At 46.0% G+C, this 22,486-nt stretch overlaps 1 protein-coding gene across 4 annotated transcripts in view; it reads left to right on the forward strand.

Moving 5' to 3' along the window:
• Positions 1-22,486, forward strand: part of LOC144934738 (SLIT-ROBO Rho GTPase-activating protein 1-like) — a 212,778-nt gene that overhangs the window by 65,282 nt on the left and 125,010 nt on the right. For all 4 annotated transcript variants that reach the window (XM_078860826.1, XM_078860828.1, XM_078860827.1 and 1 more), the window contains exon 2: positions 18,941-19,136. In XM_078860826.1, coding sequence (XP_078716952.1) covers positions 18,941-19,136 — 196 coding nt within the window. The remainder of the gene's footprint in view (positions 1-18,940; positions 19,137-22,486) is intronic.

Genomic DNA, 22,486 nt, shown 5'->3' on the forward strand with positions numbered 1-22,486 from the left:
TTAGCGCGCTGCGCTACGAACCCAGCGACCCGAGTTCCAATCCCGCTCGTGGCTGACATCAGTGGCGAATATAGGAATCGGTCCTGGGCATCCCCTAGGTACACTCAGCATTAAATTAGAACCTGGTGCGATGTGTAAACATCGCCACTAGGGAGACAAAGGCGGCCGGGCGTGGTGTTGGCCACCCACCCCCTCGTGTGCCATGCCGGCCTTTATAGGTGCTCGCTAACAGCACTCACTCCTAGAGTCTGTTAAGGCTATACGGAGGATCTTTGTCTTTGTTTGCTGGTGCATCTCATGGGAGCATATTCTGGCCGAGCCATCCAGTAGGCGAAGGCTGTGTAAATCCCCGTGGAGCGGTGCAGGAAGGGCAAGCTCTGGCCTGAGCGCTGCAGAGACGCCCCGAAAACAAGTGGCCATCGTTGTAGAGAAACACTTGGCGTTGTCTTCCACTCGGGTAGATCGCGCGCATCCATCCGCAGTGAGCGCCACTCCTTTAATCGCAGCTACACACTGGCAGCAGCGCCTGCTGTTGACGTGCGCAGTACATTCGGTGCATTGTGTTTATAAACATCGCAGTTAAGTAAGTGGATGTCATGTGCTGATGCACTCAAGTTGTGTGTGTGTGCGTGTCAAATATACACACGTATATTTGTTGGGAGAAAGATGCAAGCTTAGAATTCGAGCTGAGAGATGGAAAGAGGAACATGTGAATTAGAAAACAGTTTAAAGATACATAGTTTCTAAATTAGAATAAGTAATCAGGGTTGTTAAAAGGGACTAAAACAATGAGGACATATCAGCAGAAGAAAAATATCTCAGAATACTGGAAGAGAGGGGAATCAAATATAATTGAATTGTCTTTAGTGATGTATTAATACATTACTGATAAAAATAGCACTTTTAATGTCCTTGGATGACTTGAAGATTTCTCAGGACAGCCACCTCAAAAATAGGAGAATCCTGGGAAAACTCGAGATGATGCTCATATCCTTTGGTGACACTGAGTCTGTAAGCATTCCACAGTTCTATGGCAGGAGTCTGTCTCTCCGCAGCACGACCAGGTGTAGTACTTATTGTAAGTACTGTCGTGTGTAATACATATATTTGGTAGAGCTGAGACAGAACACCTGCTTTACAGCCAGGCAGGAGAGAATTCAAAACGTGAATCCTGGTCGAATTGGCTAATCATTCCTCTGGGTCCAATAAAATGAGTACTACTTAGCGGGAAGTCGAGAGTCGTTGTCTAATGCAGAGAATGCCCTTCACCACAGGAATGTGGAAATTTCACCAGTGGGTTCGGGACTGCTCAATGAGCACACAGCACAATGCCCGTTTTAGTGTAAGAGCAAAACACTTGGACTTTTTATTTTTTACATATACTAAGTAATAATGTGCTATTAGGACATCAGTCATGTTCATAAATGATGACTGCAATGCTTATTTGTTTTAGATACCCTCAATAATAATAGCAACAACAACAAAAACAAGATATCATCATTAGACCTCCTTTGCCAGTACCAAAATATAATAATAGGGGTTTTCCCCTTTTTTCTGGCAACAAAACTGAAACCTTTTTACAAGGATTCATGTCTGCATTAACCACAATACTTGCAGTCAAAATGCATACAAAAAATACACTATGATAATATATGCATTGTCCTTGAAACTGATTGGTCCAGAAAGACGTCCCTGGTGTGGACCAATCAGTTTCAAGGACAATGCATATATTATCATAGTGTATTTTCTGTATGCATTTTGACTGCAAGTATTGTGGTTAATGCAGACATGAATCCTTGTAAAAAGGTTTCAGTTTTGTTGCCAGAAAAAAGGGGAAAACCCTATTATTATAAAAACAAGATAGTGACGATCAGTGGGTTCAATCCATGCACACCTCCGCTGGGCACCTCTGTCACCTGAGATTGGCTTTCACCACGACTGATGTCAGTGGTGAGTGAAATCTAAATGTACCCTGGGCCCTTCCCCACCATCGCCAACCCACAACTGACCAGTGTGGTGGTGAAGTATGGTCAAGCAACTCCCATAAACATGATGGTGCAGAGAGACCTTCATCAAGCACTGAAGAACCGTCATTGCCTGAAACGTCGCCTATGATATTTTTTAAATATTAAGACAGTGCTATTGATTGTTAAGATATTAGTGGATTGACAAAGCTTAACGTTATTATTAGAATAAGATCAATGTCTTGAACATTTACAACTTTGTCAAATTTTGCATGTATAGCAACTGCTGAAAAGTTCTTAAGTCAGCATATTCCAAAATTGTGTATTGGGTCCTTTAAAAATAACCCACTTTGACGGGCGAGAGTGACGAATAAGCGCGTCAAATTTAACATTGGTAAATCAGGCTCGTGTGAGCCAACCTCTGCTGTCTATATTTACAACTCGCGACCCAAAAGGCCGATGCGCAGTGTTGGAGCATTGCTCCAACAATGCTGTGGCTGTGGTAGAGCAGAGCAGTGGAGTTGTTGGAAAGCAGCAGAACCACATTAAATTCGGTGCAAAGTTCAAATTCCTCTCAGGTGCCCCCAGAGCTTTTGTGCCTTAGGAAAATAATTCTGGAGTGCCTCATTCCCTTCACAAGAAACGTTAAGCCACAGGATTTGTCATCTTGTCGAGAGTTCCACCTCCACACACCCTAAGAGTGGGCAGTGTCAAATAGCAAAGTTATTGCATCGTTGGTGAGAAATCACCTTGCTACTGAAATGAGCCTCGTATAAATCAGTGCGTAAGTACACAGCATCGGGGAATATGATGGAATGCCAGTGCTGAATAACTCAATACGTTTGCACACAGTGTTCAAGTGTAATATGCAGAGGATTGGTGGAAAGCTCCAGAATCAAGTCATAACTGGCTGTGATGTTTCTATCCTACCTTCCATGTTAGCGGTTATTTTCGACTCACACTAACACAGCCGCCGTTTACATTGACATTCTAATCTCTTACATTGACATGCTAATCTCTTACATTAACATGCTAATCTCTTATATTGACATGCTAATCTCTCTCACTTTACATCAGTAGCCCTGCCCACTTCGTTTATGTCCCTTGGCCTACACCCATTTCAAACCTTTAAAACAGCCTGCCTCAGCAGCTTTCCCCCTCTTTTTTCTCCTGATGACGATTGCTTGTGTTGCGATGAAAACGCTGTGATGTTTGTATTTTTTTATTAACTTAATTGACATTTTTATTATTTAATTTTCCTATCTACATGACTTTACCAAAAGACCCAAAGAATATTAAAATAATAGTTTCCTCTCTTGCTTGTCGTTTTTATTAATCGATTAATACGACGAATAGAATAGAAAGTCAGCAACACGTGCATCATTTTATTGTATATATGCTCTTATGTTGTACAGACATAGCAATATTCACAAAGGTAGATAAAAAAAAACGAAACTAAACTATTTTTTACTTACCAGGTAAGGCCCACTGAGCTACGTAGCTGTTTTTCAGAAGGAACCAGGCCACAAATGATAGCTCAACAAAGTGGCTTATCATGTGGAAATGTATCGCAGCCAAATACTCTGAACGCATGTTGATTCTAAATGTAGAGGGAAACACCGGAGAACCTGGAGAAAAATCCAGGCGTCGTACTGACATACTGTACATTTAAGGCCGAGTCAACCTAGGGGAGGACCAGGACAAGCTCAGATACTATATCAAATGCCACTGTTGTGGTGTAGGACCAGAAACTCTTAGGTCAATTGTATCACATTGCACTCATCACTGTGTCACCACTCCCCACACCACCACGTTCGCACTGCTTAATTGTCACCCACGAGCAACAGGCAGGCTTATTGAGCAGCTTTAATAAGATAGCGACACGCGCCGACTGGAGGCAGTGCCCTAAAGGAAATGCTCGTAACGTTGAGTTACATGTGATCTTCCTGTTGTCACGGTCCTCTTGGATGGCTTTCCGAGCTTTATGCTTTTGTAATTTTCTGACGTCCCACGCCCGTGCTTCTCTGGCATCTCTTCTACATTGTACGGGACTGTCTCGTTTCCCCACGGGGGTCCCAATGTCCCCCCTCCCATCCTCTCCTCCACCACGGCCATAGGAGTTGCCACCAGAAAATATGCACATTTATGAGCACGGCTCTTATGTGTGTTTCTGGTTGTGTGGTTTTTATTTATTTTCCCCACTCCGAGTGCATGTGTACATGAGCGTGCATGTAGTGGTGGAGCGGTGGCCTAGTGATGTAGCGCACTGCACTACAAACCCGGCAACCCCCGAGTTTGATTTCTGATCATGGTCAATATCAGTGGCACATATTTGAACTGCTCCGAGGCCTCTTCCAGGTCGACTTGGCCTCAAACGAGTACCTGGTGTGGTGCGTAAATATCAGCATTGGGAAGACAAAGGTGGCCAAGCATAGTCCGGGCCACACCAACCCTTGTGTGCCGTACTGGCCTCCATAGGTGCTCGCTAATAGCATTTGCCCCGACGATCTGTATGGCTTCATAGGGGATCTTTTTCTTTGTGCGTATCTGTGATGACCCCTTTGTAAATTCTTGAGATGTGGTTGTATTTAGATGCTAGTTAGAGTTATCGTGTCGTAGTATTAGTAGTAGTAGCAAGGGCTATCTTAACTGGGCATTTCCATGGTCAATTGATGTCATTAACGAGTACGTGCTATATATGAGTCTGCAGTGTAAATAGAGAGCATCGGGGGATATACAAAAGTGGCCACGCTTTGCTGCTGCACATTACACTACACATTACATAATTTTCTTTTTTTTTACCAGGTAAGGCCCACTAAGCTGTGTAAACTTATTCAGAAATGACCTGGCCAAAAATGATAACGCAACGAAGTGGCTTACTATGTGGAAATTTATATCAGCCTAATACTCTTAACACATGTTTCTAATCTTGATTTGAAGCTTTCGTGACTGCAGGAATTTATACTTTTTGGTTCTTTCTGTAAAATCACGTACGTTTCAATCGCAACACAAGTGGTCGTCCTCAGGCGGAAAAATAATCCAGCAGTGGAACTGCTGAGCCAGCGAGAGAGCTGTTACAACAAGAGGTTATTTATGTGGCCATGCGCAAGCAAAAGAGTACATGTTTCTAAATGTGGAGGGAAAATCCGGAGGACCCGGAGAACAATCCATGCGACCGCGGGGAGAGCGACATGCAGACTCCAAATATACAGACGTCAGTGTCAGAATCGAACCCCTGACCTCCTGTATACCAGGCGAGAGAGTTAACACCTTGCCACTGTGTCTCCACTCCACCTACCAGCCATGTGCCTTCATAAGTGCTAATTTATAGCACTAAATCTACACTGTCCAAGGTGGAGTTAGGGGATGCTTGTGTTTACACGCATCACACAGGCACGACATATTGATGGCCATGCACAACACTAGTGGCAGTGGCAGTGCTTTGGTGATTAGCACACTGTGCCAAGATTCCAGAGACTATTTGACCAAGCTTCAGAAAACGTGCACTTCCCCTAGGTCGGCTCAGCCTAAATTAAGTACCTGTTGCCATATGGCACTTATGTCAGCATTCAGTGGGGACATAAGTGAACTGGCATGATTATGGCTGCACGGCTGTTCTGTGTTTTGTGCCAGCCTTAATAGGTACTTAGACTGCTTACTTACAACACTTTCCCGACAGTCTGTCGAGGCCTAACAGAGGAACTCGCTAATGTTTGTTCTTTTATGTGCATGTGTGCTCTTCTGGGAGGCAGGGAGGCTTAGAGGGGGAGTGGGAAAAGGGAAGGAAATGCTATTTTTGCTCTCAGGAAACGTCCCTGACCGGTTGCCGTACCTTTCCTGCATCCTTATTACTGCCACTGTTGCTGTGTGAGCTCACAGGCCTCTGTTGACCCACCAGTGTTTTGTTATGCATTCACATCTTTATGGCTTGGCAAATAGTAATACAATGTATTATGTATGCGAGTTGAACTTCTTTCGCAGCGCACGTAGCCAACCCCGCGAATTGGAAGTGCACCGTACGTATCCAACCTCGCTAAAATTAAGCACGTGGCAATTAACAGATACATCAATTTAAATCTATTCACATGTTCAAAATCGTTTATTTTGTTTAACCAGGTGAGAACTCAAGATACCAGGATAGTCCCATTTCCAAGAGTGACCAGGGGTATTGTTCTGCCAGTAGGGGGCGATTGCTATTTATAAACCAGATTGAGTAATTTGTGAGGTAATTTTCGAATTAGTAAAATGTTACCCTTGCCGCAGGCACACACAACATGGGGGGATCTTTCACGTCCACTGTGCAGCAGATGGCTCGTATTATTCTGATCATTAAGCTCGCAGTTATTAATCAGGGCGGCCGCTGGATTTGAACCGTGGACCTCTGCAACAAGCGGCGAACACGCGACGCTGGGCCTCATCAACGCCGCCTCGATGTAGAGGGACGTGCATTGAATCAAAACCGTGTGCTGTTTCATGCTAAAGGAGCAAACTGAACTGTACGAAACAAGACAAACATTTGAATCTGGAAAAAATGTAAATTAGATGGTGAAAATCAGACGAATTAATTATTGGGTCGAATCGTGACGCTGATTCGTGACAATTAATTAAACTGACGATACATCCATCTAATTGTTCGTGTTAAAGAATTGATTAACTTCCATTCGTATACATTGTTATTTTTAATGGGGTTTAGGTACCCTCTGCGGTCACTGGAGGCCGCTACATTTACCAAAACAGAACAATTATCGATTCCTCCGCGTGATTCTTGAATAAAGTTGCAACCACAAATCACACGGAGTCTTGAGGCCTATTTTCAGGGTGGTCCTGCTTAGGATGTTTGGGCAAAGACTTCATGAAGTATATTATTTGTCTACCTGTATAAAGCAACCACACCCACACAACAACAACCACAACCACCACAACCACCACAACCACAACAAAAAAAAAATAAAAACTGAGTGATTCAGCAACCTTTTTTTTGCTGCACTGCCATCTACTGGCCACCTCAACGTCCCACACATTTAATGATTCCTTTGTGATCCACCAACCGGGCATTTGGGTGGTAGCGCATTCATCACTTGTTGCAGGGCTTCAGCGCCTGAATCCGGTAGGTCGCCCTAGTTTTTACAGTGCTGTACCATAAACTGTGCGCTTTGTGCTTCACAGTGGATGTTTAACATCCACTGACGCCATTCGGAACGTGTCGGCCATTGGGTATTGGCCTCATGGTTCGAGTATTCCAAGTGAAACCCGTAATTTATTGGGCCACATCACCCTCTGTGGTGAAACTGCTGCAGACTCTTTCTGTGAAGCAAGCTCCTCTTCGTATTAACCTTGAAATTTAAGAATGGCACATATACCAGATGCACTTTGCTATTATGATTGAAAGTGCTGCATTAAAGGCAATCACTGCCAGTAATAAAGAGGCACAATTGCGGGGTGTGGCCGAGGCATTTGGCCAATTGTGGTCGACCATTTGCGATAATTTCGCTTTTATGAACGAGTCAAAAGCACCGAAACATCTGTATGAAAAACGTGAAACATTCAGTGCAGCCATTGTTGTTCTGTAGGCTGCATCTGATTGAGGGATTCCAAGCATAAACAAACATAATGTATATAGGCCACCAACAGAGCAACATCTTTTATTGTTTGTCGTAACACAACAGGACGGTGTTTGCTTGTGATCGGCTTTTTCGCTGGCTTCACCTTGGCTGAAAACTAAAATCACAGGAAAGGCATTACTTTACGTCCAGTGCTGCTTAGTAAAGGTGTAGCCCTGCAATGTCTTTCTCACGCCACTGCTGACAGAAAGGCCTCCGCTAGAGGAAGTTCTCGAGAGTACATCCAAAGGGTAATTTGGCCTACTCTTCCCTAATGGCTAGACATCCTGAAAGAGTTGGGAGAACACACACTTTACCCACCACATGCAATATGCCAATTTGGTTAACTGTGGTTGTACCCATTTATACTGCTGGGTTGACAGTGGTGGGGTGATTTAAGAGACTTTTCCCATTCTCTCAACTGCCGTTGAGAGAATCTGGTTTGCAAGTCCAGTGTCCTGACCGTTAACACCACGGCAGAGTGGTGGTGTAAGAGTTCACATATTTGCAATCCTGATGGCCCGATTATTTTTTTCTCGGCCATACACAACACCAGGAATGATTGTAATCTCAACCTGGCCTGGCCGTAACCTCGGTTAGCTAGCTATGAAATTAATAGGAATTCAATAAGCGCATCTAACACCACTTTGTTAAAAGCTAACAAGAAATGTGGTGTCTTCATGACAATGATTTGTTTTTCAGATAGAGCCACCCTCTTTTACGCTGGGGCGTCTGAGTTTTTTTACACGAGATTAGTAACTTCTCATCTCAACACTATCTGAAAGGGCACCCCCAGTGGCAGCTGTCCCTGTAGGGCACGAGGTGACTCAGCACCTGGCCTCCAAGCGGGCATGAGTCTGGCTGTAAGGGGTACTGATTGATGTGCATAATCCCAATTGAGTAACCTGATATACGTACATGAGCAATGCTCTTATCTGCAACAGCGTGGGCAGACAATATCACGGATCCCATTATCCATGGGGTTATCTACAAAGTTAAAGCACTCATTTATAGGGAAAAATTAGGTGGATAATTGCAGATATGAAGAATAGACACACAAATAACAGGCAGACCTTGCATCTCCCACGGATAATAGTCACTGGTAATCGGGTCGCAAATAAGAGGAGTTCTCTATGCTTTGCGTCTGTATTAAGTACAAAAACTTGCAGTGTGTATAGGGGCTGTATTACTATATATACTGTAATAAAAGTAGCAAATATCCCATGTATTAAATATTGAGCACATTATTATAGCTGTGCAAGCAATCGTTGCACAACACACATTTTCCGCGCCCTCCCTCTTCGTTGAATAGTTTCGTTTGTGTGTGTGATTACATTCGTGGCACGGTCAAAATGTTTTTTTTTCCAAATTGGATTGCAAAAAAATATGTAAAACGTATGCGGTGAGCACGTTTTCCTCGAATTTCGAACGTAGCAACCCCTAGCGTAAATGCCCTTATTATACGAGCGTTCGTAACGTTGTGGTTTAAAAGAAAATCGTATTTACTCTGCTTGCGGCTGCATATTTCATATTTTATTCTCATTGCATGACATATTTGCATCATTTAGTCAGCTGTGGATGAGACGTTGGATCGACTGACCCCTATCATAAAAAATGTGGAAATTTCGGCACTATAAAATGTGTCCAGCGACAAGCGGTGCCTGAGGCCTACATGTGCAGGGATGGACTTCTCTTTGAAGAGGACACAACATCACTCTCTTAGGTGTATTCTCTTAATGGGGAACTCGCGCAAAGTTTATCAATAAATAAGGAGCAGATGAACCTTTTCACAGTTTTCCTGCAAACTTCTTTTATCGAATGCCCATACAGGGAGGGATCTCCAGATTTCACCAACGTGTAAAAATAATTTACTCCTATTATTGGACAACATTATCCCTGCCGTCTTCTTTATCGGCTATTTCCCCCCTCCTCAACAAACAATATCGAGCCCATCTGTTCTCGAGCAAATGGCGCGGTGGACTCTTCCCTTCGTCTGGTACCACTCGCCTGCCTTCCATTGCCCCAGCGTCAAGGTGACATCTCCGAGGTTTGTTTTGCCCGAGCCCCTGTGTGTTTTCTGTTGCTTGGTGTCCTTCATCCGAATGGATTCATCACGTAATGTGCTGGCTGTGTGCAGCTGTTAAGTTGCATCTTTTACTGTCAGAAGGGCATTATGATATTTAAGTATATTTCCCCTGCACCCCCGATTAGCACATCTGGCTACTCACGGTGCGAAAGAAGTTCAACATACTTCTCAACGCTGTCTCAACTGGACTGCCACTGTTGACAGGCGCATGATTTTGGAGTCATATTCCCTCGGTCTGGCTGTTTTGTCCAGTATCCTTGATGGGAAGATACGCGTATGCACTGGGGTCGTGACATCTTTGCTCTTCTGTTCAATGACTTTCGCAGAAATGGGCAAAGGATGGAGCAAAAGAGGCGTGACATCATTGACTTTTCAGCTAATATATATTCTGTATTGAAATCATAGGCTAGAAGGCCCAAAAACACCAAATGGAGAGCAACACACAGCGCTGTTAACGTGGCATAAGTGTTAATACGTATCTTGAATTTAACAAGGTTACACAAACTTGGGAAAAGAGATGATGGGAGGGAATTCCAAAGTCAAGCAATGCGGGGAAAGGAGCAGAAAGAAAAGTGTTTTGTCCCACGGAAAGGTTGGTTGAACACAGTATGGCTAAGATGAAACAACGAGTCTGGTTGAGCGAGTCCTCAAGATGGGAGAGGGAATCAATAAGTGATGGTTCAGAGTGCGAATTCCTTTTGTCGTGGCATCAAGCTAGAGCCTCTTCATCCTCAGCCAGCCTTCAATCCTGGGATTGACCCTTTCAGTAAAATAAATAATTCGAGACGAGAATTTAATTTTCTTAAGTCGGTCATCGATAATTGTCCAGAGCATCTCAACTCTACTTTAAAACTGTCATTTGCACACTTCAGAGTCTTACTTAACTTTGCAGCTTAAATTGTCATAGACAAATGCAATGAAATTAATACTGGCAGCTAAATGATTCTTCATGCAAGGCGAGTGAGACATGTTCACTGATGTGAAGCAGGGATACACTATGACACTGGCAAACGCAGAGCAAGGTCTTCGTGTAGGGTTAATCCCTGCCAAGATATGTAATTTTGTTTGTAGTCGCGGTTTCAGGATGAGCTAAACACAAATAACTAAAGCTAGTAGCAGCACATTGACTGAACAAACATTTACAAAGCCCCCTTTTTTAAAGGTGCAAAAGCCACTGCGGGGTTGCTGTTAAGTCGCAAAAAGTTGTTTTGGCTTCTTGCTCCGAAGCATTACGCTGTCATCAAACAAATCTCCGAATAGCTAACCAGAGGGGACATGCCTCTCTGCCCTGCGCTACTCAAGCCCGGGGTCACGACAAGGTGCTGCAAGTGCGTGCGTGCACGAGTGCGTGAGTGTGTGCATGCGGAATTTTCCCCGCACGTGTGTACACGCACGTCTCGCACCTCCCGCAGTAGTCGTGGGAGCACTGCCCCGCGGCGTGGGTGTGCGATGCTCGAGCCAGTGAGCTCGAGCCAGGGAGCCAGCGAGCTCCAGCCAGGGAGCCAGCGAGCTCGAGCCAGGGAGCCAGCAAGCTCGAGCCAGGGAGCCAGCAAGCTCGAGCCAGGGAGCCAGCAAGCTCCAGCCAGCGAGCTCCAGCCAGGGAGCCAGCAAGCTCGAGCCAGGGAGCCAGCGAGCTCCAGCCAGCGAGCTCCAGCCAGGGAGCCAGCAAGCTCGAGCCAGGGAGCCAGCAAGCTCCAGCCAGTGAGCTCCAGCCAGGGAGCCAGCAAGCTCGAGCCAGGGAGCCAGCGAGTTCCAGCCAGGGAGCCAGCGCGCTCCAGCCAGGGAGCCAGTGAGCTCGAGCCAGGGAGCCAGCAAGCTCGAGCCAGGGAGCCAGCGAGCTCCAGCCAGGGAGCCAGCGCGCTCCAGCCAGGGAGCCAGTGAGCTCGAGCCAGGGAGCCAGCAAGCTCGAGCCAGGGAGCCAGCAAGCTCGAGCCAGGGAGCCAGGGAGCCAGTTGGAAGTGCCGTGGCCCAACCCGAGCGATAGGGACCGTACACTTTTGCGGTTTTGGCAAAGTACGGTGGTGGCGGCGGTGGTGCTAGAACCCCTCTAATAACAATCAGTCAACGTGATTTATGACTCGTAATCTGCTTTGATGCAGCGCTCATCTCTAGTTTTTAGAGCAATTGCTAGTGATGAGAAACGTCCTCATTCCTATGGCAGAGGGTGATTTCTTCAATAGGAGAAACCACTGTCCACTTCCCCACAAAGTGATACTCATTTGAGTAAGCCTGGAAAGGATGATGGTCTGAGTTAACCGCCCGGCCAAGGATTTAAAGTCTTCCTATTGCGAGCCATTCAATCTTCCGCTGAGCCACCCAGCAGGATGGTTGGTGCTGCATCAAAATTTGGGCTCAAAGTGTCTTCCTGACCAGAGGAGCATGGGATGGTTGGTGCATATTTCCACTGCCAAGCCCCTGTTGCTAGTGGTTGAAATTCCACATTGATACGACCAGTGGCTCGTCTGTACATGATTGCAAGTTGTTCATCAGCTGTTGAACTTCCACAATTGGTATTAGTTTGAATGACCTTGGAGATATGGTGTTTTGAGTCAACTCCCAACTGGGATTAGTACTCGCAATCTGCTCATGGCAAATCGAGTTCTCTGTCACAGTATCAGCTGGCTGGATGCTTCATACTTGGTTAATGCGTCATAATGCAATACAATTAGGATTCATATGACATATAAATATGACTGCGTCTCAAGACATCGCTGCACAGGAAGCAAGTATATTTATTTTTAGAGAGAGAGGGATCCAGTCATTGGCAGAAGGAAAAAGGAAGTCATGAGCCCAGACTTGAACTGGAGACGGGAGTCAATAGCACACGTGGCTGGGGGAAGGGAGTTCCAGACTGTTTCCTTCTGCCACCTTGTGATTTCTGTTTTCTCTTAGCAGTGGCAATCAAAGGATGTTATGTCGATCATGAGTGAGCCATTGTGGGCAAGTGTTTTAAAAATCCAATAATTACCCACGGCTGAATATGGGGGGTGGTGGCACCATGGTGAGCGCAATCCGCTAATAAAACTGGCATCCTGGGTCTGTTCAGATATCACTTTACTGCTGCTGTCAGCCCTGGCCAGGAATCGAACTCGCGTTTGCTAGGTGCATGGCACAGTGTGCTAATTACTGCGCCACCACTCCCATCCGACCGAGTCTCAGTATAGCAGCTGTATTATTTCACGCACATTTTTTCCTTGCCCCGGTAACACCGCACATGTGAATGTCGTTTTCTTATTTAAAAAAAAGTTTGTTTAAATATAATCTCCGCTGTAATGATAGGAAGTTACTGCAATATATCCTACAGTCGGATAATGACCACGGGACCGCTTGATTTGATTGTTTTGTATAAATACAATAATACGCCTCGTCCTAACATCACAGATAATATTATTTTGTACACCGCCGGACCCTCCGCGTTTCACTCTCGGCGTGTGTTTCCTCGTGCCAGAGAAGGGCACCACGGGGAAAATAAAGCGTGCAGCATTTAAACCGCGAGAGTGCATGTTGCGGCCCTGAACGTTTACGCGAACGACGTGAGAGTGGCCGAAGCGGGGTGCACCAGACTCGGAGGCATGCCTCCTGGGGTTTATAAACGGAACAAGAAGGATCCCCCGTGTAGCCGTAACAGACTTTTGGGGACAAGTGCTGTTAGCGAGCACCTATGAAGGCCGGAACGGCACACGAAAGGGGTGGATGACCAGCAGCACGCCTGGCCGCCTTTGTCTACCAAGTGGCGGTGTTTGCACACCATGCCAAGTGCTCATTCGAGGATGAGTCGACCTACGGGAGGCCAAGCAGGAACCGGCTCAGATAATCATCATCACCGTTGTCGACTATGAGCGGGAATCTAACCTGGGTCAGCGGGTCCGTAGGGCAGCATGGTCACCGCCACACCACCGCTTCCCACACACAGACACGCACAAGGCACGGAGGACGTCCGTCTAATGTGCCTTGGCTTGACTGGGAACGCAGAAACGTGTGTTGCGTGTGTGTGCACCCAGCTCACTATGAGTATTTGTAATTACATGCACACTATAATATTGGATACTCTACACAGGATGCCACTGGAGCTTATGCACTTTCAAATCTAGATTGAAAACTCATTTATTTTGAACAGTTTTTTCGTGTCTCCCCCCCCCCCCTACTACCGATTAGCATGGTTGGCTACACACATTGCAAAAGAAGTTCAACATACACACAGAGAAACTGCTGTGTAAACACATGCAATGATAAAGACAAAGATCCCCACATGGATTTGTGTTTTGCTTACAGCCTCCTCGCTCATTTTGTCTCTTTGTTTATGTCTCTAATCTCAGCTGTACTATTTCCCATGGCGATATCGTATTCGATGCCTAGCTTTGAAGCCTGTATATTTGGAGTTTGCATGTTCTCTTGTGGTCGCGTGGATTTTTATCCGTTTTTTCCCTGCAAAGTTAGACTCAAGATGCGTTTCGAGTATTTGGCTGCTATATCTTTCCACGTGAAAAGCCACTTAATTGGGCTATCATTTGCGATAGATAGGAGGTCGCTTCTGAAAAAGAACTACATAGCCCAGTGGGCCTTCGCTAGTAAAATAAAAAACAGTCACAGTAATTAGTGGTGCACGGGGCGGGGTGGCAAGCTTAGCACCATGCCGGGCCACCCTCTATCTCTCCAATACGAGAGGTGGCATTGCACCAGGATTTCAATTTAGGGCGAGGAAACCGAGGGGAGGCCCATAGCAGGTTCGGTTACCCGTTGCCACTGATGTGCGTCACCAAAATGTAGCCGGCGGTGGCGGCTTTGTTGCACGTAGATTGTAACCCAGCGAGGTTTGTGTGGATCGCACAAATGTTGTCAAACTCCCTTCCCGCGAGCGTCGAGGTTGCCATGAGAAAGCAGTGCAGTACAACATCTGTTTCCATCTGTACGGGGATCGAGTGTTGCCCCCTCGTGTGCGTGGGTTGTATAAACACTCATTACTTGGCTGAAAACATCTTAAAATTGAAAAAAATGTAGCAGGACCCTCCTACAAAAGAGTCAGACGACTCAGTGTGGTTTCCTGTACGAATAATGTAATATTATTTTCATTATTATATAAAAAAAATAACAGAATCGTGGCTGTGCATGTCAACCACTCCCCACTATACATTAATACACAGACATAACACAGTAGATACCTACTTTGTTTAGCATTGTCCGGACAGAAATATTCTCATACATACATTGCTGGATATAAAAACCACAAACACCTAAATGGAATTCATTAAAAACCCAGTGTCTCGGATTGCACTCCAACTTGGACATTCCTCTGTCAGAAACAATGATCCCAGGAGCACAACTGCTCTTGACCGTCTGTCAAGTAGGCCAAGTCAACCCTGACTGGGATTTGAACTCAGGGACCCAGGAGCAAAGTGCTTCGTCGTGTGAGCTGTCCCGGCCTTCAATGTGTTTGTGAGCATAAGCTTGTGCGTTAGTACATTGTGCATACAGTATAGAGCACATATTAGCATTGCAATGCGGCAATTCACTTCCCCGGTGATTTAATAAAATGCCGTGGGTTTCAGGGTCTTGAATGGTTTAATCGACATCGCAATTAAAATCGATACACTTATGGTACCCGCATTGAATCACATAGGTAAGAATAAGTCACATATTTCATGTACATTTTTACGTGTATTATATGCTAATGTAATGCTTAGATTAATGGTAAAAACAAAGCCGAGGCATACGCATGGGAACCCGTACGTACAGACGAACGAGACTGCACAGTCGAGATGAAGAGGAAATCAATTATTGAACTGCGACTCCGAACCCTGACAATTACTTCAATTGCAGAGTGGGTGAATTGTTAAAATGTGTAATGACGAATAACTCTATCATTCAAACAGATACATTTTCGACGATGCACAAACGAGCGTGCGTGTGCAATGCTGTCTTTACGTAATACAAAGACACCCCATATAGCCTTAACATACTGTCGGGGCAAGTGCTGTTAGCGAGCATCTGGCGATGATTTTTACACACCGCACCTGGTACTCCTTTGAGGCTGAGTCGAACTAGGGGAGGCCCAGGACTCATTCAAACAATGGTCACTGGTGTTGGCCATGGGCGGGAATCGAACTTGAGTCGCCGGGCTCACATCGCGCTAACCACTTCACTACCGATCCCCATTATGTAATACACACACACACACTCGCACTTGGAGATGGACAAGGTGAACGCAGCAAGCAGGAGCACGCGGTGGTGCCTTGGTTATGGGCGCAGCCCTTGCCCCTGTGGATGTGTGCGATGGTGTCGTGGTGTAGCGGTCACGAGTTCGATTCCCGCTCACGGCAAACACCGTGTGACGATTATCTGAACCGGTCCTGGGCCTCCCCCTAGGTCGACTCGGCCTCAAAAGAGCACCAGGTGTGGGGTGTAGTAAACATCGTCACTGGGGAGACAAAGGCGGCCGGGCGTGGTGCTGGCCACCCACCCCCCCTCGCGTGCCGTTTCGGCCTTCATAGGTGCTCGCTAACAGCACTTGCACCATCAGTCTGTTAAGGCTATGCAGGGGATCTCTGTCTCTGCGCGTGTGGGGGTGAGAGATGCCTGTAAAAATACGGCAACTTAATATCTGCAACCTAATAGCAGCTGTCGGATGGGATGGGAGGATATGACGCCGACCACCCAAGCTCCAGGATGCTGTCTGCTGGATGTCGCTAGAATGTTGGATGGATTTGTCTTTATTCTTAGCGAGAAATGTTGGAATTCACTGCGAGCGAATTACTGCCACACTGTTTGGGCTGAACAGAAGAAAAGTCAGTGTCTCCATTCTCAAGTGGGCACTGGGCCCGATGCTTGATCATCTGCATTGCTGGATTCTCGCCAATTGTGGAAGTTCCACATTCCAAAAGGGAAGGGATAGTCAAACCCATTGGGCAACCACTGTCGATTTGCCACAAAGCAGTCCAGCGTTCTTAGCGGCTCCGCGGCAGAACTCGGCTAAATTAAGTCCAGAGCACATGTCAACGTCACGATGGCCATTGGTGGCCTGTCTGAGACCATGAATTCGCTACGCAGTACTTGAGGGCCCATTCTGATCACAGGCAAAGCTGCCTGGATTGAAACCCCGGATCTCAGCTGCGGAGTCAGCTCAGCGCTCTGGCCTCTGAGCCACCCGTCCACCTCACATTGGCTCTGGGGTTGTTGACAGCCATGTGCGAACACCACCCCCCACCCTACCGTCAGCGCTCGCTCAAGCATGTCTATGCTGATAAGCGTTTTCGCTATATGTGCTTACGGGTGTTAACGTTTGCTTTCATACACACGGAGCAATATTCGTGAATGTAGGCATGTTTCAACACGACAGTGGTATGCTGCGTGTGTGTATGTTGAACTTCTTTCGCACCGTACACAGCAAACCGTGCTAATCGGAGGTACGGATTCGGGCGTATGCCGTTTGGTGTATAGGCAGTTTTACCTTGGCATCTAATTCCTGGCTGTGCGCATCCGTGAAAATCAGCTGTCTGTACCTGGAGTGACCTCCTAGCCAAACCATGGCCTCATGTGCTGTGTCGGCCATAACAGTTGCCCGCTAAAAACACTCAACAAAACCACGTGCAAGTCAAAGTGTATTCAGTCTCATCCTCCGTTGCCTGCCACAAGCCAGCGGTAGAAATCCACATTCCGTAAGAGTTTCACTGTTGACATCCCACAGTAAAATACCTGTTTTATCGACCAAGGTGTGATGATGGGTTGAACTAACACCCAACTCGAGTATTATCTTTCAATCGTCTGATTCTGAGTCGACCGCATGGGCAACAGTGCTGCCCAGCCAGATAAAAACAGACCAACCGGCCTCCAGTTATATATCTGTGTGAGTGCTTGTGTGCGTGTCTCTTCATATGTGTGTGTGTTTCTTCATATGTGTATGTGTGTGCACGAGCATAGCGTCCTTAATGATAACCGTCACACTTATTGGCAAGCTGTGTTGAATGATAAAATATCAACAAAACTGCTGCCCAGTGGCCAAATTGCTAGCTTCTCGGGGCCAAATCTGTGGCAGTGCTGAGTGCCAGCATTGCAAAACAGCTGACGATGAATGTGTAATGTTCACCGATGTAATGACCCTTGTGTTCTAATATATACTCCACGGTGCCTAAATATGCACTCGCTTCCATATCTAATTTTAAACGTGACTCCTTTGCCGCTACCTAACGCCGTATAAGCAATATCATGCTTCCTAATGGCAGCGCATTTTGTAAAATAGCATTGGGTGATTGTTATCTGTAAACTCGTTGGTGGTAATGGATGGTGAAATTGCACATCCCTTGAGCCCCCATCCTAGCGGGGGGTATGGAAAGGACTGTACTGTAATGAAATTGCCACTGCTTATGTTTGTATCTGGCTTCCAATTCAATACTCGACGCCGAGTATTTCTTGCTTTCTGCTCTCGTGCTTCCCCCCCCTCTGCACTCGGATTTCTGCTGTACCGTATGTCTGCTTCACTCGCTCGCTAGGACGCTCGCGTATTCGCTCAATAACTGACTTTTTGCTAATTTGGGTATTCACTTACTCATCCATGTACTCGCTCGCATGGCTACTCACTCACTTTTATTTTGCTCTCTCTAGCTACTATATGTATTTTAACTTTACTGCATATATTTGCACTACAGTTGTTCTTGTTTCCATCTGTCTCATTCTCCCCATTTGTCAATCTGTCATTGCCTGGCTCTCTGTCTATCCGCTCTCCTCCACTTTTTTAATTCCCTTCAAATTCTCCATTATCTATCGTTCTCTAAGATGACCACACCATCTCTCCCAGAGCACAAGTCCTCCCGAAGCAAACGGACCCCAGCTAAGACAGTGATTCAGTGGCAGTAGGCGGGATCTGGCTGCAAGTGTGGCCTCTCTCATATTTAGCATGGCGGCCTCTTCATATTTAGCCAAGTGGTGCTTTGCAAGGGCGTTCGACTCCTGTTCTCAATAGGTAGCAAGTTCAAATCCCAGTCAGGGGTTACCTCACACCTTCATACTTCCAGGGTCGATAAAATATATATACCACTTTTATAATTCAATATGTTTCGTCCTCTGGGTAAACTGGCCACTGCCAGAGGAATGTGGAATTTCTACCACCAGCCCTCATCCGCCAAAGGAGTTTAGCACCGCCCCTGGAAGTGCGAACCTCTGCAACAACCGGCAAATGCTCTACCGCTCGGCCATGCCGTCACTGTCCCGTGTCTCACTTTGCTTTTCGGGGTCGCGTCCTTTTCGTCCGTATGGTCTGCCGCACGTTCTTAAATATTTGCCTTTTCCTTCCGCCGCAGAGATCCGGGCGCAGCTGGGCGAGCAGCTCAAGTGCCTGGAGCAGCAGACGGAGATGCGAGCGCAGCTCCTCCAGGACCTGCAGGACTTCTTCCGCAAGAAGGCAGAGATCGAGTTGGAGTACTCGCGCGGCCTGGAGAAGCTCGCTGAGCGCTTCATGGCCAAGACGCGCAGCTCCAAGGACCACCAGCAGTTCAAGTGGGTCTCTTATTGTTTTGTTTATCGGATTGAAAGTAATGGCATGGTGGATATGTCATTTCTCACCATTATTGCAGGACTATAGAAGGACATTTATAATTAATATAAAACATTTTTATAGTTATTGTTTCGAGCAATGGGCCCCGTTTTAATTTGCTGAATAATGCCACTTGCTAGCGCAAAGTCAATTCAACGTAAAACTCCTCAAAGACTTCCACAAGTCAACTCTAACCCTACATGAATGGATTGTTGAGATCAGCATCGTGCTAAGCCGTAGTTGGTCAGCTTTCCAGACCCAAGGTCCGTAGTGCTTCTTTAGCCCACTAATGGTTCGATTAAAAAACTCATAACTTATCAATTAAAATCTGGATTTATGCAAATAATATTAAATTATATTAGTAACTGATTATTTTTCATTATATCAGAATATACTTATTGTTTAGTAAAGTAGTATAGAGCCCTTAACATTCCAGTACTGGATTAAGGCCGTCTGCCCATCTTGGCGGTGGTTGTGTTGCTTGACTATACTTCACCACGCTGATCAGTGTGGGCTGGTGAACGGAGTATCCAAGTCTGGTACAGATATCGCTCGCCGCTGGTGTTAACTGCGTGTGGGAATCCAACGCGGCTCACCGGGTTTTTCGTGCAAAGCACAAACCACTGCAACCAATGCCCCCGCCTCGTTTTTCTTGTTTACTTATTTTGGCAAACTCATCCTGGGTAAACTGATTTACTCTGCGGAGAGCTCTCATGTGGTTCTCTTCTAAAGACATTCTCATCATCATCAGCAGCCATGGTCAATTCACTTCTGGATGAAGGCCTCCCCCAAAGCCACTGCCAGCTCTCATGATCCTGCGATGCAACAATCCATCCAGCCCGCGAACACGAACAGATCTCATTAACTCCATCTCCTCGGTGGACGGACCTTTCAGACGCATTCCACTCCTCGGCTGCCACTTAGTTTTTTTTATTGTTGACCATCGTCCATCACCCCTTCTTGCGATGTCTCCTGCACAAGCCCACGTAATTGCTGGATAGTTTGGATGATGTCATTAACCTACGTTTGTTCTCTAATCCACGTGTTATCTTTACGCCTCTCAATGCAAATTCCAAGCATGTGTATCTTCATGCATCTTTTTGCAAACTGTACAGTTTGTGTCGTATATTTTTGTCTTTAACGACGGTCTGTTTGAACCACGTAGTAGTCAGTAGTACTCGCTGATTAAAACAACTGTCTTCTCGAGGCACATTGCTACCTTAAGTTTTTAAACATCAAGTTTAGCTTTCAAAAAGCACTCCAACCTGCTCTCATTTGATAATTTCGATTCCGCTGCCGTGCCACCTCAAAGAAGCACAAAGGGACGAGGAAGTGAGCAGAGCCCGGGAGACAGAAAGACAGAGAGAGAGCTGAGCGGCAGTCATTGATTGGTTCTACGGACAGTGGCAACAGCTGGGTTACAGCCGTCAGCAGTTAGGGCTCGGGTCACACAATAGCGGAGCTCATAGCTGCCACTGTAGCACGCACAGCGGCGTCTCTGAGCTAAGGGCTCGTCGCTGTCTGGCAGCAAGTTGGTGCCACTTTGGCAGGCCATCGTATGTGTTCATTGTAAACGGGCAACAAGTGCAGAGTGTTCAATGGCCCTGCTAACAGCTGCGGATTATATTAAACTGAAGAGTGCAAAAAAAATCGTATTAAATGCAATTGCAATCATAGGCTCCATGAGCTGGCATTTTGATCAGAAGTTAATTGAAATAAACTGATAAGTATGCATGCCTTCGTGTAAAAGAATGTCACATCTGTGTTTTTTCAATGCAATTGCAATTTGTAAAGAGACACGATAGACTCATATTGTTCGTCGCGTGCCAGGACATGATCCTTCTGCTGTTATTTTTTTTTCCTTCCAAAACTTCATGGCCGTTGCTGTGCCAAGTGCTGTGGCCTGGTCGTGAATGTACAGAGGCTACGCTTGCCAACTTCTATTATTACACATCGCAGTCAAACATGGCCCGAGATTTATTTTATAAACACAAATCAGGCACTTTAACGCTTGAATCAATTCCCGATGCGTGCAGTCTGCAGCTGTGGAGCCAGAGACTTGGGCCTAGGCTAGCATAGTTCTCAGCTCTCTGATGCGTTTTCGGTTTGTACCGTGCGTCGTTCGACACGGTGTCCGTCGTTTCGTTCCCGCGTGCTAGGAGCCTCTTCAGCACATGGCTCAGAGCGTCAGATATTGTGCCGAACGACGCACTGTTGTACACCCCGGTTAAAAACACATCGGGGAGCTGTACAGCATGACCACAAAGAACCTACACACACATCATGGGACCTGTTTGGCAGTGTATCAATTGTATGAAAAATAAGAATAGGTTTTACCCTTTCTGGCAATAAAACAGGAGGTGCTAAGATGTTCAAACACCGAATAGATTCCTTTTGCAAGGAATAAAGTCTGCATTAACCACACATACTTGTGGTGAACATGCAAACAAACGTGCTCTGGTAATATATGAACTGTCTTTGAAACTGATTGGCCTACGCCAGAGACAGCGTTCTTCATGGCCTAGTGTCAGACCAGAGAATGCCAACAGGCGAACAATACAAAGACAATGCACGTGTCAGAGAATTTACAGCTCGGGGTGATCAGCAATACACCGTAGTATCACCATAGCGCCTCCCATCCAGATTTAATGATACGAAGAAAGACCTTTGATCCTTGTGGGCACGAATGCAGAGCAAGTTGTCTTCCTGTTGGCAACGTTTGTGAACGTTTTTGTTTTATAACCAAATGAGAGCCAATTGAGACAAAAGTCTATTTGCAGAGGGAGAACCTGGTTGGCACACTAAGTACGGTGTAGAGAAACAAACAATACAAGCATACATATCCAGAAGGATGAGGCAATAATTCATGCCTCAACATGAATGCAAATGAATCTAACACTGTACACAATGTGCAGGAAGAATCAAAAGCAAACTTCATATTTACATTGCATGCAAATACAAGTGCCCATTAAGGGCCATTGCCCAAAATAATTAAGATTTTTTTTTTCATTTTATGACCAATTACTCTTTTATCCCGATTCTTTGTCAGAAGGGTTCCTGTATGAATTTTTCTTTTTAAAGATATTTTCAGCCATTTTTTATACAAGTGGGAGCAAACCGGAACACCCGGAGAAAACTCACGAAGGGGGGGGGGTTAGAGGGGAACACTCTATCTCCGTACGGATGTAAGCAGACGGTGATCAGTCCACTTGCCGTACTGCCTTTTGGCGAGCCAGGTTATGGCATATAGACGCCTGCGCGAAGAGGGGGGGGGTGCTCAGAAAATATGTACGATCCACCGACCCTCGCTGCC

This window comes from Lampetra fluviatilis, chromosome 11, assembly GCF_964198595.1.
Source record: "Lampetra fluviatilis chromosome 11, kcLamFluv1.1, whole genome shotgun sequence".
NCBI classification, from domain to species: Eukaryota; Metazoa; Chordata; class Hyperoartia; order Petromyzontiformes; family Petromyzontidae; genus Lampetra; species Lampetra fluviatilis.